The 15623-nt window shown below is 40.9% G+C and overlaps 1 protein-coding gene across 4 annotated transcripts in view; it reads right to left on the reverse strand.

Moving 5' to 3' along the window:
• The window catches only part of USP48 (ubiquitin specific peptidase 48), a 98023-nt gene that overhangs the window by 23097 nt on the left and 59303 nt on the right, over positions 1 to 15623 (reverse strand). For all 4 annotated transcript variants that reach the window (XM_021684103.1, XM_044914410.1, XM_044914408.1 and 1 more), the window contains 7 exons: positions 12438 to 12509; positions 5211 to 5335; positions 4926 to 5048; positions 4586 to 4647; positions 4238 to 4348; positions 2325 to 2455; positions 1869 to 1975 (listed from right to left, as the gene is read on the reverse strand). In XM_021684103.1, coding sequence (XP_021539778.1) covers positions 1869 to 1975; positions 2325 to 2455; positions 4238 to 4348; positions 4586 to 4647; positions 4926 to 5048; positions 5211 to 5335; positions 12438 to 12509 — 731 coding nt within the window. The remainder of the gene's footprint in view (positions 1 to 1868; positions 1976 to 2324; positions 2456 to 4237; positions 4349 to 4585; positions 4648 to 4925; positions 5049 to 5210; positions 5336 to 12437; positions 12510 to 15623) is intronic.

The raw sequence follows: 15623 nt of genomic DNA on the forward strand, positions 1-15623 counted from the left end.
TTTTCAGCCATTATTTCTTCAAAGAAGTTTTCTGCTCATTTAGCTCTTCCCTCTTCTGGGACCTCTATAAGATGAATGTTGTTGGATGTTGTACCATAGGTCCCTTAAGCTAGCTTCATTTTTTAAAATTCTTTTTCCTTTCGGCTGCCTGGGTAGCTCAGTAGGTTAAATGTCCAACTCTCAATCTCAGCTCACCTCTTGATCTCAGGGTCGTGAGTTCAAGCCCCATGATGGGCTCCACACTGGGCATGCAGCCTACTTAAAAAAAAAAAATTCTTTTCTTTTTACTGCTCTGGGCGAGTTCTACTGCTGTCTTCCAGATCACTTATCTTCCTTCTACTTGATCTAGTCTCCTGTTGAAACCCGACAGTATATTTTTCACATCAGTTACTGCATTCTTCAGCTCTGTGACTTCTGTTTGGTCCTTTTATATTTTCTATCTCTTTGTTGAATGAAATTTTCTCTGTATTCATCCATATTCTCCCAAATTCTGTGAGCATTTTTATGACCGTTACTTTGAACACTTTATTAGGTAAATTACTTATGTCTGTTTCATTAAGGTTTTGATTGAGGGTTTTATCTTGTTCTTTTTTGGAACCTATTCCTGTGTTTCCTCTTTTTGCTTGACCAGCTATTCTTATGTGTTAGGTGAAACTATCTCTCCCAGTCTCGAATGGGTAGCCCTGTATAAGCACTGAACCTTACCGTTCACCTTTCAACTTCTAGGTTGTCTGTCAAATGGTCTGATTGTTTCAGACCTATGGGGCCCAGAAATGCAATCCCCTCTGGCCACAAGAACCCACTGCCCAATGGGCATTCCCTGAGGAGACTGCATGCTTGCTGGCTTTGGGGTACCCCAGGGAGATGGGGCTGTGGTACTCTGCAGCAAGTGCACAGCACATAGCAGGTTACAGAGTACAAAACTGGTACCCACCAGTGTGGGCACTAGCAAGGTGGAGAATGTCAAAGTGGTGCCCTCCAGTGGCTCCAGTCCCTGAAGACAGTCCCAACAGGCTTTAACCCCTCTAGCAGAAGCTTTAAGATTAGCAAATGAATTTCCTTCACTTATGATCTAGGCCTTTTGCAAACCACCGCTTTTGCATGGGGTCCCAGAGTAAGTCAGCCTGTGCACGAGGTCTTTAAAAAGCATAATCTCCATTCTCTACAGCCATATGGTTCTCCTAGATGGAAGCCCCCTTGCTTTCAAAGCCATTTGAGGGACTGCCCAAGAGCGGGAGGGCCTGATGTGGGGCACAAACCCTTCTCTCCTCAGGAAAGAGTGCCATATTTGTGAGACTCCTCCCCATGGTGGGTTGCTGTGCTGGGGGGTGGTGTTTTTGGCAAGACTGTATCTCTGCTTCTCCTACCCATCTTGATGTGACCCCTTTATCCTTTGTGGAGCAGCTGTTTAGCTAATTTTCAAGTTCTTTTCAGAGATAATTATTCTGTATATAGCTGTAGATTTACTGGATCCCGGGAGGAGGTTACATTCAGGATCTTCCTATGCTGCCATACTGAACCATCTCCCTTTCTGGGTTTGTTCTTGGTCTTCCTCACTAGGTACAAATATTCTTGAGGACAGGTACCTGGTCTGTTGTCTTTACCACTGTGTTACCTCCATACCAAGACCATTCCTGGCACACATCTGACATTCAATAATTATTTGTGTATCAAATTTATAACTGACTAAATCCACATATAATCACATAAGTATTCATTTTGAATTCTTATCCAATTTGAATTCTTATGCCAAATAGCTCCAAGGAAATAAAAAATGTGATCTTAAGGCAGGCTTCAGTGAAAATCCATCAGCAAGTCAAAAATCAAACTTGATCATTACTAGTCATGGCTACGAGAGGGACTGGTACCTTTTTGTTATCCACAACTTTATGGACATAGATGGTGGCTTGAGTGTATTCACGTAGGTCCCTCTGCTGTTGACACAATAAGCCCTCTCTGCATTCTGGACAGAGTTCTAAAAAACAAAGTAAAACACAAGTGGCTGGGGAATTAATATAAAAGAACCAAAAACCCATAAACATACAGCAAAGTTACCAGTGAGTATTCATTAAATAACTATTACTCTTATTTTCTATTAATTGTTATATTCTGTTGTATGTTAATACCAGTAAGAAAATTCATTTACTATCAACAGTAAACATACAAATAATGAGAGGGGTATAGAATAATTCCCACCTGGGGTGTTATTAGTTTGGACCTGAACACATGATTATTAATTTTAAATAGGGAATACAATTGTGATATAATCTCCTTCCCTCTTAAAATGTCAAGTTTTAACTATATGAACAAAAATGAAAACTTACTTGGCTCAGAAATATACTGTGTTTCTGAAGGGTTTGCATCTCCCACTTCAGTTCTTGTGATTTTAATTACATGATCCACAACAAAGAGTTTTTGTATCATTTGCCACTCACTGGGCCATATGAGAGCTATACTGTGCAAAAAAAACACAACATGCCTTAAGACACATGGAAATTAACAGAATTAACATAATGCATTAGTTTCCTAAACCCAAATCACCAAATCACTAAGACCAGTATTTAATATAGAAAAGTTAAGAAGAGGGCGCCTGGGTGGCTCAGTTGGTTAAGCAACTGCCTTCGGCTCAGGTCATGATCCCGGAGTCCTGGGATCGAGTCCCACATCAGGCTCCCAGCTCAGTGGGGAGCCTGCTTCTCCCTCTGACCCTCTCCCCTCTCATGCTGTTTCTCTGTCTCTCTCTTTCTCTCAAATAAATAAAATCTTTAAAAAAAAAAAAGAAAGAAAGAAAAGTTAAGAAGAAAAAGATACATCATCCTCAACAATGAACAGTAGTTTTCTTCATACAAAAGGAGGGTGTTAGAGCAGTGAAAGGCAAGATTCACATTACAGGAATCAACACGTCTAAATCTCAACAACTGAAACTGAATGAAGGATAAATATTGTATGATGTCCATTTGTAAAAACAAAACAAAACACCAACATTTTTAAATATGCCAAAGATTACTCTCTAAGTAGTACTTTCTGAGCAAGGTAACCCTCAACTTCAGGCCCGTGCTTATTGTGAGCGGAACAACGGGAGAGAAAAAAGGAGGAAGGGAAGAAAGGTTAAGACTGAGGGGCCTTCAGTTTTATTTGAATTATTTAACATTTAAGCTGCCTGGTACACACATTTGTATTATTATAGATATTTTCCTGATGTCTAGCATTTACAACACCCCCCACAAAGAGGAAGGAAGGGAAAAAAAAGCTAGAGGAGAACCTAGAAGGAAAAAAATATATTAAATGTAAGCTTCCCTAAATGATGTGAAAGTATTAACATGAATAGTAAACTCCCTACCTCTACGCTTAGTCCCAAAGGAATGGTTATTTATGTGTTCCAATCTTTATGGTTTATAAGCAATGTCAGAGGCATTCTATGTTCTCTTACATAGTTATCAATTCTTTGAAAAAAGATAAAATGGCAACATCAGGGGTGAATTTCAGACATGAGCCCTTTTGGAAACACTTGAAGAGTGACTGGCACAAAAACTTTTGACTTTAAGACCCCAGAATTGCAAATGACCAGCTCAGTGGCTCTGCTCTGGTGCCACAATGCCTTCCTCCTCCTCATCTGTTTGTGGAAGCCTAGTAGCTTCCACAAAACAAGGACAAGTGAGCCCCTGGTGATTATGGGATGCTGGAAGAGGTCTGCTAGAGAGGCAGTATACTGGAACTGGCAGCTTGGGAGAAGAGCAGAGCTCTGGGAAGAACAAGGTAGAGACAGAGTAAGGCAGCCTCTAGCAGCTGTTCACCTTCTATACAGAAGCAGTCTTGCCTCCCCACTTTTTTTATTTTTTTTTTATAATATTAGTGACCCATTTATGCTTTTTTTTTTTTTTTTTTAAAGATTTTATTTATTTATTTGAGAGAGAGAGAATGAGAGAGAGCACATGAGAGGGGGAAGGGTCAGAGGGAGAAGCAGACTCCCCGCCGAGCAGGGAGCCCGATGCGGGACTCGATCCCGGGACTCCAGGATCATGACCTGAGCCGAAGGCAGTCGCTTAACCAACTGAGCCACCCAGGCGCCCTCCCCCCCTTTTTTAAAGGGAAGTGCTCACTCTTGTAGAGCTTATGAAAGGACAAGCTCCACAATTCAGCAAAGGCCTAGATCCGTCAAATACACTGTGTCAGATAAAAATTACCTAAACATTCATTATTAATCACTAGAAAAATCACATGAAGAGAAGAAACTCACAGTTTAGAATCTTCTTTGGTCATGGAAGCAAATGTAAACATGAGTCCCCCGTGGGGGCACAGAAGAGCACTGTTTCCAACCGACGACACGGGACTACATCGTGTAGGTTTTCTACTCAAGTAAGACAAGGAGGATCAATATACATCACTACCGCAATCACTCAAGATGTGTAAGATAATTATTTTTACATTTGAAATATATTTAATTCATTTAATGTAAACAAAAGAAAATTTTAGTACATGCTAAAAAAGTAACCATCAAAGGTACTGTGATCAGAACCTTTTTAATCCTTAAAAATACTACAATCAACAAAAACAGAAATAGGAAATAGAAAACATGGGGCTCTACCTAACAAACTTCCGCCATTCTTCTACGAAAAACTGTGACACGATGTATAGGACATCCGTTTCCTGGAACAGAGAATCACACACAAATGCCCATTAACCTAAATCTTTTAGGGAAAATGTTTTCCCATATACTGTTGTTCTCCTGTTTCAAGTTTTATAAATATAATGCAAATACAGCCCTCTGCCAAGAAACCGTAAGCTAGAATAAATCCCCCAATTAGACAACTAAACCAAGAAAATCAGAGGCGCTCTGGGTGGTTCCCAAACAGTTCATTAGGAATTTGGGAAGAGCTTTAAAAAGATAAGATGAATTCTATTCTCTTCTCTGAGGATCACTATACCTCTGGCCAGTTACTGAGACAGGGTCTGTTCCTGTCCTGGAACAAATTTGGAAGAGAAGTCTTTTGCTCATTTGCAATCATCTTATGTAAGGCTTCATTTTCTTCCCCTTCTCTTTCTAAAATCTGTAAGAGAATGAAACAAGAAGCAATCAACCACCCCCTGCTGACAGCACAGTACTTGCCTCCTCCCTACTCCCCCCATAGAAGCACAATGTCAATTCCCCAGGGAAGTCAGTCCAGGGAGGCGGCATGTGATTTCCCCAGACGGCAGCACAGAATCAGTACCTTGCACTGGGAACAGCATTCTCTGTAACTTGGAAACTCAGGAGCCTTTGGAAAGTACTGCTGCAGTTTGCTCCAAGCCTCTTTAGAAACAAGTCTTCTTTCGTTTTCAGATATGCATAACTCCCCTGAGTTTAAAAAAAGAAAATTATATTGGGGTGGGTAAAGCTAAAAAAGGTCAGTATAGAGCCTCCAAATCTATTTCCTATTCCTTCAACCTAAGAAAAATTTGTAGGTACTCTTTTCCTTCTTTCCTATAATTCGCTCTTTCCTTAGTTTCAAAAATCTTTAAATTTCATCTTTAAGGTTATTTAATTCTAAAGGAGCTATCCATTCCTGTATGTCCTTAATCGAGGTTGTGGTTGAAAAACCAGGCAATAAAAAAACAAATGTATGAGACGAGAGCCAGGCACTTCCCATCTTTCTTCCTGCCAGTGAAGGAAGCAATGAAAGGAGCTTCTGGGGATCGTGGTACCCTCTGCCAGTGGAGGGTGTTCAAGAGCAATGCACCCCCACTCACACTCAAATGCCACACTTGCCGACAGGTTTCTTTTCTCCCACCTGAGAAATAGTATTTTCAAGGTTGGGTCCAATCTTACCAGAACCATTCTCATGTTATCAACTGAAAGTTTAATAAAGCAAGCTCTGTTCAATCAGAAAACCATCTCTAGTCAAAATCCACCTGGCTTGCTTACTACTGCCGTCACCCCAATCTACGGGGACCATTGGAAATCACAAAAGACAGGGCGCCCAGGTGGCTCAGTCAGTTAAGCCTCCAACTTTTAGTTTTGGCTTGGGTCATGACCTCATGGGTCATGGGATCGAGTCCCGAGTCAGGCTCTTCGCTCAGCGGGGAGTCTGTGGGAGATCCTCTCTTCCTCTGCCCACACTGCCCACCCCTGCATGCTTGCTTATTCTTTGTGAAATAAATCTTAAAAAAAGAATAAATAAAATAAATCTTAAAAAAAAAAAAAAAAAAAATCCCAGAGGAGAACACTAGTCAGCACCAACCCCCTTCCTCTTCTCGGGTCCCAAAAACGCCCCGGCGGCAGCAGCTCCCAATCTCAAGCGCCCAACATCAGCTTACTGCTTGCTTGCCCACATACGGCTTTCAGGGGGCCTGGGCCTGTCTGCCTTCTCTACCCCTCGCTCCCTTTCTACTTCTACATCTTGTTGTTTTGGCTGCCCCCAATCGATAAATTAGTGAACTGCACTTATGTTATTAGATGCAGTCATTACCCAAAAAACCATCTTTTAAGTTTTCAAAGCCATACATTTGTTTCTATCCCCATAAGTAAGAAAAATAAAGCCAGTGACTTTTCAAAGTACTGTAACATCATTTTTTGCTTTACGGATTCTACAAAATAAACTGAGAATCCGTGATCTTGATATACCCAGTCACCACCGTAGGTTGTTTATAATGAAGCTGGAATATGACCTCAGGTCTGTCTCATCCAAACCCCCAAATTTCTAACACCTCAAAACGCATCGTCTTACCTTCTATCTCTTGCTGAGCTTTGAATACCCCAAGAAAAGACTGCTTTACAAAACTTATTATCAGAGAAAATAGGTCACACTGTAAAAAATAACTTTCTTTCTGAGTAGGCTGTTGACTTAAATTTCCTGAGGTCATGAAGACCTACTCCAATAAGTCTATCCTCAGACAACCTGGGAACTTTTTTTAAGGTTAATTGGATTATCAGATTCTAATTTAATGCATCTTTATGGTGAAATATAATGCAGCCATAAAAAAGATGACAGATTTCCACAATCTGATTTAAAAGAACTCCAAGGCAATTATAACTTTAAAGTGATTTCTTTCTTCTCCCCCCACCCCAAAAGGACTGAAGACTATATATGTGCTGTATCTGTACATACATGGTTCAGAAAAGGTACGTGAACAAAGGAAACAGTAACACAAACAAACACACACTTTAATGGGATTTCCTGTCACTGGTGACGTGTTGCCCTTGTTCTGATGGGAGGGCATTTCTACTTAATGACTTGTCGTAATGCTGGATGTGTATAAAAACAACCTAAATTTATTTCTGAAGTCAGAAGACTATTTTAATAAACCATTTTATTGCAGTTTCATTTAATAAAGTCCTTCCCTGTACTTCTTATATCATGTTCCTAAATTTAGTGTCCTATCATTTTAATAACCGCCATGACTGAACATAACTGAATCTTGTTTATGACCTTACAATCACTAACTTTTACTTGTGGTATATGAATTTTTAGACTTGTATCCTGTAATAAGTATCACTTTCCTAAATTTGAAAAGAAAAAGCCAATCAACGAAATTCATCCCGGAGCAACATCTCCCAACACAAGATCAAATTAGCCATGAGAGATCAAATTCAACAAACACACTGGATAACCTAATACCCAAGGATTCTTCGGGTAAACACAGAAATCTAGTAAACAATGAGTTTAGATTGTGCATACATACCCTCACCCACAAAATCTACTTCAAACCATATTAACTTGGGGGTACAGAGCATCTGAAGAACTTATAAAAACAACAGAAAACTGCCAAATTGCCAAGCAAATTGTGTAATAAGAAAGGTTTAGGGGTGCCTGGATGGCTCAGTCGGTTAAGTGACCATCTCTTGATTTCAGCTCAGGTCATGATCTCAGGGCCCTGGGATCCAGCCCCACACTGGGGGTGGGGGGTGGTCCCTGGCTCAGCTGGGCGGTCTGCTTCTCTCTGCCCCTCCCCAGCTCATTAGCAAGCAGGCGCTGTCTCTCTCAAATAAATGAATGAATTTTATTAAAAAAAGAAAGGTTAGGGCGCCTGGGTGGCTCAGTTGGTTAAGCGACTGCCTTCGGCTCAGGTCATGATTCTGGAGTCCCGGGATCGAGTCCCACATCAGGCTCCCTGCTCGGCAGCGAGTCTGCTTCTCCCTCTGACCCTCCTCCCTCTCATGCTCTCTATCTCATTCTCTCTCTCAAATAAATAAATAAAATCTTAAAAAAAAAAAAAAAAAACAAATAAAAAAAGAAAGGTTATAGGAAGGTTATCCACTTAAATAAATACAAAATGAACTGGGTAAGAAAGCTTGATACATATAATAGTATCTGCAATAAATACTGAACTCTAGAGCAGTAGTAAATCTCCTAATGGAATATAAGCTGGTGATTAATTCACATAAATCTGATGTATTAAATATACACAGGGCTTTATAGATATATTGGGATTTTACAGTAAAAATATGCAAATTCAGGGCGCCTGGGTGGCTCAGTTGGTTAAGCGACTGCCTTCGGCTCAGGTCATGATCCTGGAGTCCCTGGATCGAGTCCCGCATCGGGCTCCCTGCTCGGCAGGGAGTCTGCTTCTCCCTCTGACCCTCCTCCCTCTCATGCTCTCTGTATCTCATTCTCTCTGTCTCAAATAAATAAATAAAATCTTTAAAAAAAAAAAAAAAAATATGCAAATTCAAAATAAGGACATTCAGATAAAAATGAAATTTCCAAACTGGACTTTCGGTGACTACTAAATAACATTAAACCAGAGTAAAGGGATTTTTTTTTTTTTAATTTTTTTTAAGATTTATTTACTTGAGAGAGAGAGAGTGCGAGCGTGCGGTGGGGCGAAGGGCAGAGTGAGCTGAGGAGAATCCCAAGGAGAATCCCCACTGCGTGCGGAGCCCAACACGGGGCTTGATCTCACAACCCTGAGATCATGACCTGAGACAAATCAAGAGTTGGACACTTGCTTAACTGACTGAGCCACCCAGGCGCCCCCAGAGTAAAGGGGTTTAAAAAAAAAAAAAGGTATTAAATCATAATGATGGATAAAGAGAACATAGAGGGAACAATGCCAACAAAACTTTTTGAAGCTTAAAAGGAAATAGATGAGACACAAGAGAAATGAATTTTAAATTGGCAAAAATCAGGAAGTAACCAGATTTACCACATTGCAGAATTGCACCCCAGTGACCCAGGAATTGGGAGTACACAGAAGTTCAGATGGCATTAAAAAACAGGAGAACAGACCAAAAGTCTGTACTTAGAAGGCAGTAAAATTTTCAGTCCCTTTCCCTCTGCCCTATAGGTAACAAACACTCTACCCACAGAATGCCACAGGCTTCTCTGGCAACTTGCAGCCTCAGGCCCCTGCAGAGTGCAGGGATGAATGTGGTCATGAGCTGAGATGGGGTTAATGTTTCCACACAGAAGCCAGAGACTCCCAAATCCTCTTGTCTCTCATGACCCCAGAGCACTGACAGCCCAGTCTGCACTTTCCAAGAATTAAAGTGGAAGATGCTTATGGAAAAATCTGAGTAGCCCAAGAGCAGATATGGACCGTGGGAACTCCCCACAGCAACAGCCCAGCCAGGGCCCCCTAAAGGCAAAGCTCATTGTCACCAGACTCGGCCACACGCATAGCATCCAGGGAGCATCTTGCACAATAGAGGAGGGCAGGCCCACACCAAGGCAGGTTGAGTTGAGATGTCACAACACTGGAGACAAAAATCTTACAAGCTGCCAGAAATGGAAGGAAAAATGTAACCTTTTGGCTTTGGAGAAACGGTATGCTAAAAGGGAACAATTCCTCCCAGTTTCTGACAAAAAATAATTTCCAACAGACAATTATATACCTAGTCTCTGCAAAACTACCCATCAAGTGCAGTGACTTGCAGCAGATAATTCTCACCTCTTCGTGCCTCAGTTTACTCACTCATCAGTATGATGGATATGACAGTAATACTGACCACTCAGGGTTGTTGTAGAGATTAAATGAGTTAATATTTATACACTTATAAAACCACTGGACACAGGGTAAACATTCAGTTCATGTCCACTACCCTCTTACTACTCATTAGTGCTATTACCACCACCACCACAGTTCAGGAATGAGTTTTAATATAAACCTCATGAGTGCAGTGGGTTTCTAAGTAAGGTCCAATATCCTGCACCTGAAAACCTTGGTCCCAACCTAGTACACTGGAAAGTGAGGTCCACAAAAACAGTCGTTGAGAACCATCCTTTTAAAGTACTAGATAAAGTAAGGGCGCCTGGTTGGCTCAGTGGGTGGAGCACGCGACTCCGGATCTCAGGGCCGTGGGTTCAAGCCCCTTGCTGAGTGTACACATTATGTAAAAAAATAATAAAATACAAGATAATGTAAAACCACTGGGTTGAGATCAAGCTAAAGATCTAAAAACCAGCTCTTGTGCTCAAATTTTCAGCTGAGGAGTGCAGCACAAGTCCTGAAATCACATTCAGCTCTGCCATGCTTTTTGTCACAACTGTAATCCTGAAATGACAGGATGAGTCAAGAGGTGGGAAGACAGAGCAAAAGTCAGTGAGTTAAGGGGTAAGATGACAGTCTGAGTTCTGACACCGTTTCAAACAGCTGGGGGGCACTAAGCAGGAAGGTCAGCACTGTGCCACAGACGCCTCAACTCTCAAAAGGGAGGAATGTGCCCCACTGTCTACATTCATGCTATGTTGGTTAAGGGAAAGGAAAGCTGGTATGGGGGCGCCTGGGTGGCTCAGTCAGTTAAGCGTCTGCCTTCGGCTCAGGTCATGATCCCAGGGTCCTGGGATTGAGTCCCGCATCGGGCTCCCTGCTCAGCGGACAGCCTGCTTCTCCCTCTCTGCCTGCCTGCCTCTCTGTCTACTTGTGCTTCTCTCTATCACTTTGTCAAATAAATAAATAAAATCTTAAAAAAAAAAAAAAAAGACAAAAGCTGGTATGAAAGCATCATGAGAAAATTCACTTCACCTTCTTCTACCTACTCAATCTGTCAACCACGTGCGAGGTCTTGTCTTCCCTGCTTTGGGCTCCTCCTGTGCACTGCAGTGTAAGCGGGGCCAACTGGGAGGCATGGTGATGTGACAGGAAGGACAAATTGGCTTGGGACCCACAGAGACTCAAATCCACACCCCAAGATGATTCCCCCTCCCAACTATATGGCCAGTAAACAAGTAAGCGCAGTCCCTCAACTAGTCAGCTAAAGCACAATGCGACAATATCCAAAAGACCAGCCTACAAATACCACTCCGGTGACAGCTGTTATCACTAGTGTCCTCAAGGACTCTTGATATAAAAGGACTAGTGTGCATGAGGGTAGGTGTTGAGATACCATGTACTGGTTCATAATGAACTAGTAAGAACTGAACAGTCAGGGACGGGGACACTGATGAAGTGGCTTTGAGAAGCAGATGCCTGTTTGACTTTCACAGTGCTAACAGAATGGAAAACCATGTCTCATCTACAACAAGTCCCTTGCAGAAAGTTACTTATTAGAAGTAAGCACTCCCTAGGACAAATAAGAAATACGTAAGCAGATACATAGAATTAGTGAAAACCTGTAAATTATTAAGAGTACATAGCACACAGCAGCTGGTCAGTAAATGAATACGAAATGAAACAAGAAATAGCCCTGATAATATTAAGAAATGTATAAACACTGTTCTGAAAATGTTCAAGTAGAACAAAGACTCACAGTCATGGGACATAACTGAAATTCTTCCTTTTAAAGTCAAATAGTCCTTCAATGTGGCAAGTGGCAAAAAAGTTTCTTCTCTAAATATGGGAAAATCTTATTTTGTATTTTTTTTTTTTTTAATATTTTGCAAGGGAAGAACAAAGGATATGAGAGACACTGGTATGAAAACAGGCAGTAAGAAGCTAACTATTAAAAAGGATAAAAGATGGGGCGCCTGGGTGGCTCAGTTGGTTAAGCGACTGCCTTCGGCTCAGGTCATGATCCCGGAGTCCCGGGATCGAGTCCCGCATCGGGCTCCCTGCTCAGCAGGGGGTCTGCTTCTCCCTCTGACCCTCTCCCCTCTCATGTGCTCTTTCTCTCTCTCACTCAAATAAATAAATAAAATCTTTAAAAAAAAAAAAAGGATAAAAGAACAGGCACGCCTGGGTGGCTCAGCCGGTTGGGCGTCTGCCTCCGGCTCGGGTCATGGTCCCAGGGTCCTGGGATCCAGCCCCGCATCGGGCTCCCTGCTCGGCGGGGAGCCTGCTTCTCCCTCTGCCTGCCTCTCCCCCTGCTTGTGCTCTCTCTCTCTCTGACAAATAAATAAAAATTTTTTAAGTGGGGGGTAAGACAACAGAAACATTAACAATCAAGCACAGGTTAGAAAGCCTGCTACTCCACCCTGGCTGCTGTGTCCCTAATCCCTAAGAAATGCGGCAAAACACTGAACAACACATTTATGATACGCTAATGTCAGACTAGCAACGGAAGAGGTATGCTTCCAGCTTACCATGTGGACAAAGAATGTCTTCATTAAAATTTAATTCCTCCTCCTCTTCTTTTCTTTCTTCTTTTGATTCATCTAATCAAAGGAAATACAGATAATAACCACTCTAGCTATTATAGTTGAAGTTTAAAGTAGCAGAGATACGACTGTGCACAATTTTGAACAAAGAAAACTTAAAACATTCTAAAAATTAGACCCAAGTGATTCCTACCTGCTACTGTTAGGAAGTGTTATATTTCTTTCCCTTAAAAGGAAAGAAAATTATCTGAATGGCAGTTTTACTTTTTCAAGATTTAGATTATGCAAGAAAATGTTCCTTTTTTCAAATTGAAAAATACTTTACATATCCTTCCATTAATTCTCGTCAAGCTATTGAGAATACAGGATCATAAACCAAGTTAATCATCTACATGTCAAGTCATCTTCACCCACCTATTCTTTTAGGGGTTAAACAGAAAGCTTCAGAAAAGACTAATGAGAAATAAGGACTTAACCTTTAACATCAAAATATATATTAAGAACTGAGCCTTTCCCATTAACATTTCTCTTCCAATACCCACTTTTCCTATCTGTCTACACTGTGTCACCATGAATTTGTAGTTGTGTATACAAGGTACACCGTCAGATAAAAAGTCTGAAGTCTAAGGAGATTACAATAGTTATCCATGGGTTTTAGTTTAAGTACATAAGACATTTAAAGAATATTTATTAATCACATTAAAAAGCTCAGTAGAAAACCGGGCATACGAAGGACACTCTCTCTGTCACATACACAAATACAACTACTTCTCAAATAAAGGACCATGGTCAATCTCGATGATAATTTTGAAAGGCAAAGCCCTGACACTGCTAAATCATTTTTCATATATCAGACTAGTAAAAAGCTGATGTGAAAAGCATACTCTTCATGTGGACAAAAGCATGGAAAAATAAGCCCCCATATGCTTTCTGGAGAAAATTTACCAATACGTATCAGTACGTATTGGCAATTATAAGTGATGTGTGATTCTCTGATCCAACAATGTCTGGGAAGTTATGCATACGTAAGGACGCTCACTTTATCTGTTCTTATATACTAATAGTACAAAACTGAAAAAGAATCAGTTAAATAGAATACATCCATACAACGAAATGCAGCCACTAAATAAAAAGAACCATGTATTCTAAGAGAACAAAATGCACAACTGCATCTACAGGAGTGCCATTATTAAAATACAAAACAAAACCCTATTTTTATAGCAATTATATCTGGTGTAACGGCTTGCAGATTTTACTCTGTACCTTCTGCACTGCCTCAAGCTCTTAAAATCTCTGAATGGAGGAAGGGCGAGAAGAGAAACATATTACTCTCAAACCAACATGAAAACTATTTTTAAGCTAGGCCAACATCAAGATACTTTCTATTATGGCATCTGAGTTTACTTAAAAGGAAGAATCACTGGGGTGCCTGGCTGGCTCAGTTGGTGGGATGTGTGACTCGATCTCGGAGTTTTTTGATTTTGAGCCCTATGTTGGGTGTTGAGATTACTTACAAGCTTAAAAAAAAAGGACCACTAACACATAAAGAAGCTTAAAAGAGCACCAAGTAAATATTTAACACACTGGGTCATATGATGCTACTAAAAATATGGTTTTTAAATGACAGGACAATAACATTGAAACTAAGGTTAAGTTCATGAATTGTACAGCAGAGCAAGATTTTTTTTCTAACCATAAGGGGAAAAAAAAATACTCTTCAAATTTGAAAATGTTAAAAATCATAGCTTAAAACAAATAGTGGCTTTGGGGTTTTTCTTTTCTTTTTTTTTTTTTTTTTAAAGATTTTATTTATTTATTTGACATAGAGAGAGAGAACACAAGTAGGCAGAGCAGCAGGCAGAGGGAGATGGAGAAGCAGACCTCCCGCGGAGCAGGGAGCCCAATGTGGGGCTCGATCCCAGGACCCTGGGACCAGGATCCGAGCCGAAGGCAGACGCTCAACGACTGAGCCACCCAGGCGCCCCTGGGGTTTTTATTTTCTTAAAAAGTTAAGAGCTGGTGCGCCTGGGTGGCTCAGTCATTAAGCGTCTGCCTTCGGCTCAGGTCATGATCCCGGGGTCCTGGGATCGAGCCCCGCATCGGGCTCCCTGCTCGGCGGGAAGCCTGCTTCTCCCTCTCCCACTCCCCCTGCTGTGCTCCCTCTCTCGCTGTCTCTCTCTCTGTCAAATAAATAAGGAAAATCTTTAAAAAAAAAAAAAAAGTTAAGAGCTGTTGAATTACTGTGCTGTACACCTGACAGTAATGTAACACTGTGTTAACTATCCTTCAGAAAAATAATCATAGCCATTTATTAAAATAAAAAAACACACAAAAAAATTAAAAGGTAGTGATATGGGAAGAGCCACACCAAGAAAATTCAGAATATTTCAGTAAAAAGTTTAAGAATATTATAAGGATAATTTTTTAAAAATCTATGTATGTAGGGCGCCTGGGTGGCTCAGTCGTTAAGCATCTGCCTTCGGCTCAGGTCATGATCCCAGGGTCCTGGGATCGAGCCCCGCATCGGGCTCCCTGCTCCGTGGGAAGCCTGCTTCTCCCTCTCCTACTCCCCCTGCTTGTGTTTCTGCTCTCACTATGTCTCTCTCTGTCAAGTAAGTAAATAAAATCTTAAAAAAAAAAAAAAAAAAATCTATGTATGTAGATCCTAATTATCTGGATAAGAAAACTAAGTGAAACAACCACTTCAGGGTCACTAATTGTGCCTGAATAGACTGATCAAACCACTAGCTTCCATTTTAAACCTACAAATAATTTTAGAGCCTTAATTCCCCTTGTATCTTATAAAACACTGATTATAAAATTCAATTTAGTGGTTGACCTATATTAACATAATTTCCTACTTGAAAGCACAGCTTCAGAAAACTCAGAAAAATTCAAAAGCAAAATGCTATTCATAAGCTGCCTTCTCTCCTGGATAAAAAATGCCATAGTACAAGCTCATTTTATTTGCCAAAGGCAGCCTGTAAATGTGGCAGATAATCTATAAAACCAAACATACTGAGCTGCCAATATACTATGTGACTGGCACCAGACTCACCTTTCTTAAAAATTTTAGTCTGGAGCAGAATTTAAAAAGAATTTTGCACATGATTAATTGGAGAGACCAGGAGCAAAAAGGATGCCAGGGCACACAGAATTCCTCATGTGAGC

The sequence above is a fragment of the Neomonachus schauinslandi genome, chromosome 4, assembly GCF_002201575.2.
Source record: "Neomonachus schauinslandi chromosome 4, ASM220157v2, whole genome shotgun sequence".
Classification (NCBI taxonomy): domain Eukaryota; kingdom Metazoa; phylum Chordata; class Mammalia; order Carnivora; family Phocidae; genus Neomonachus; species Neomonachus schauinslandi.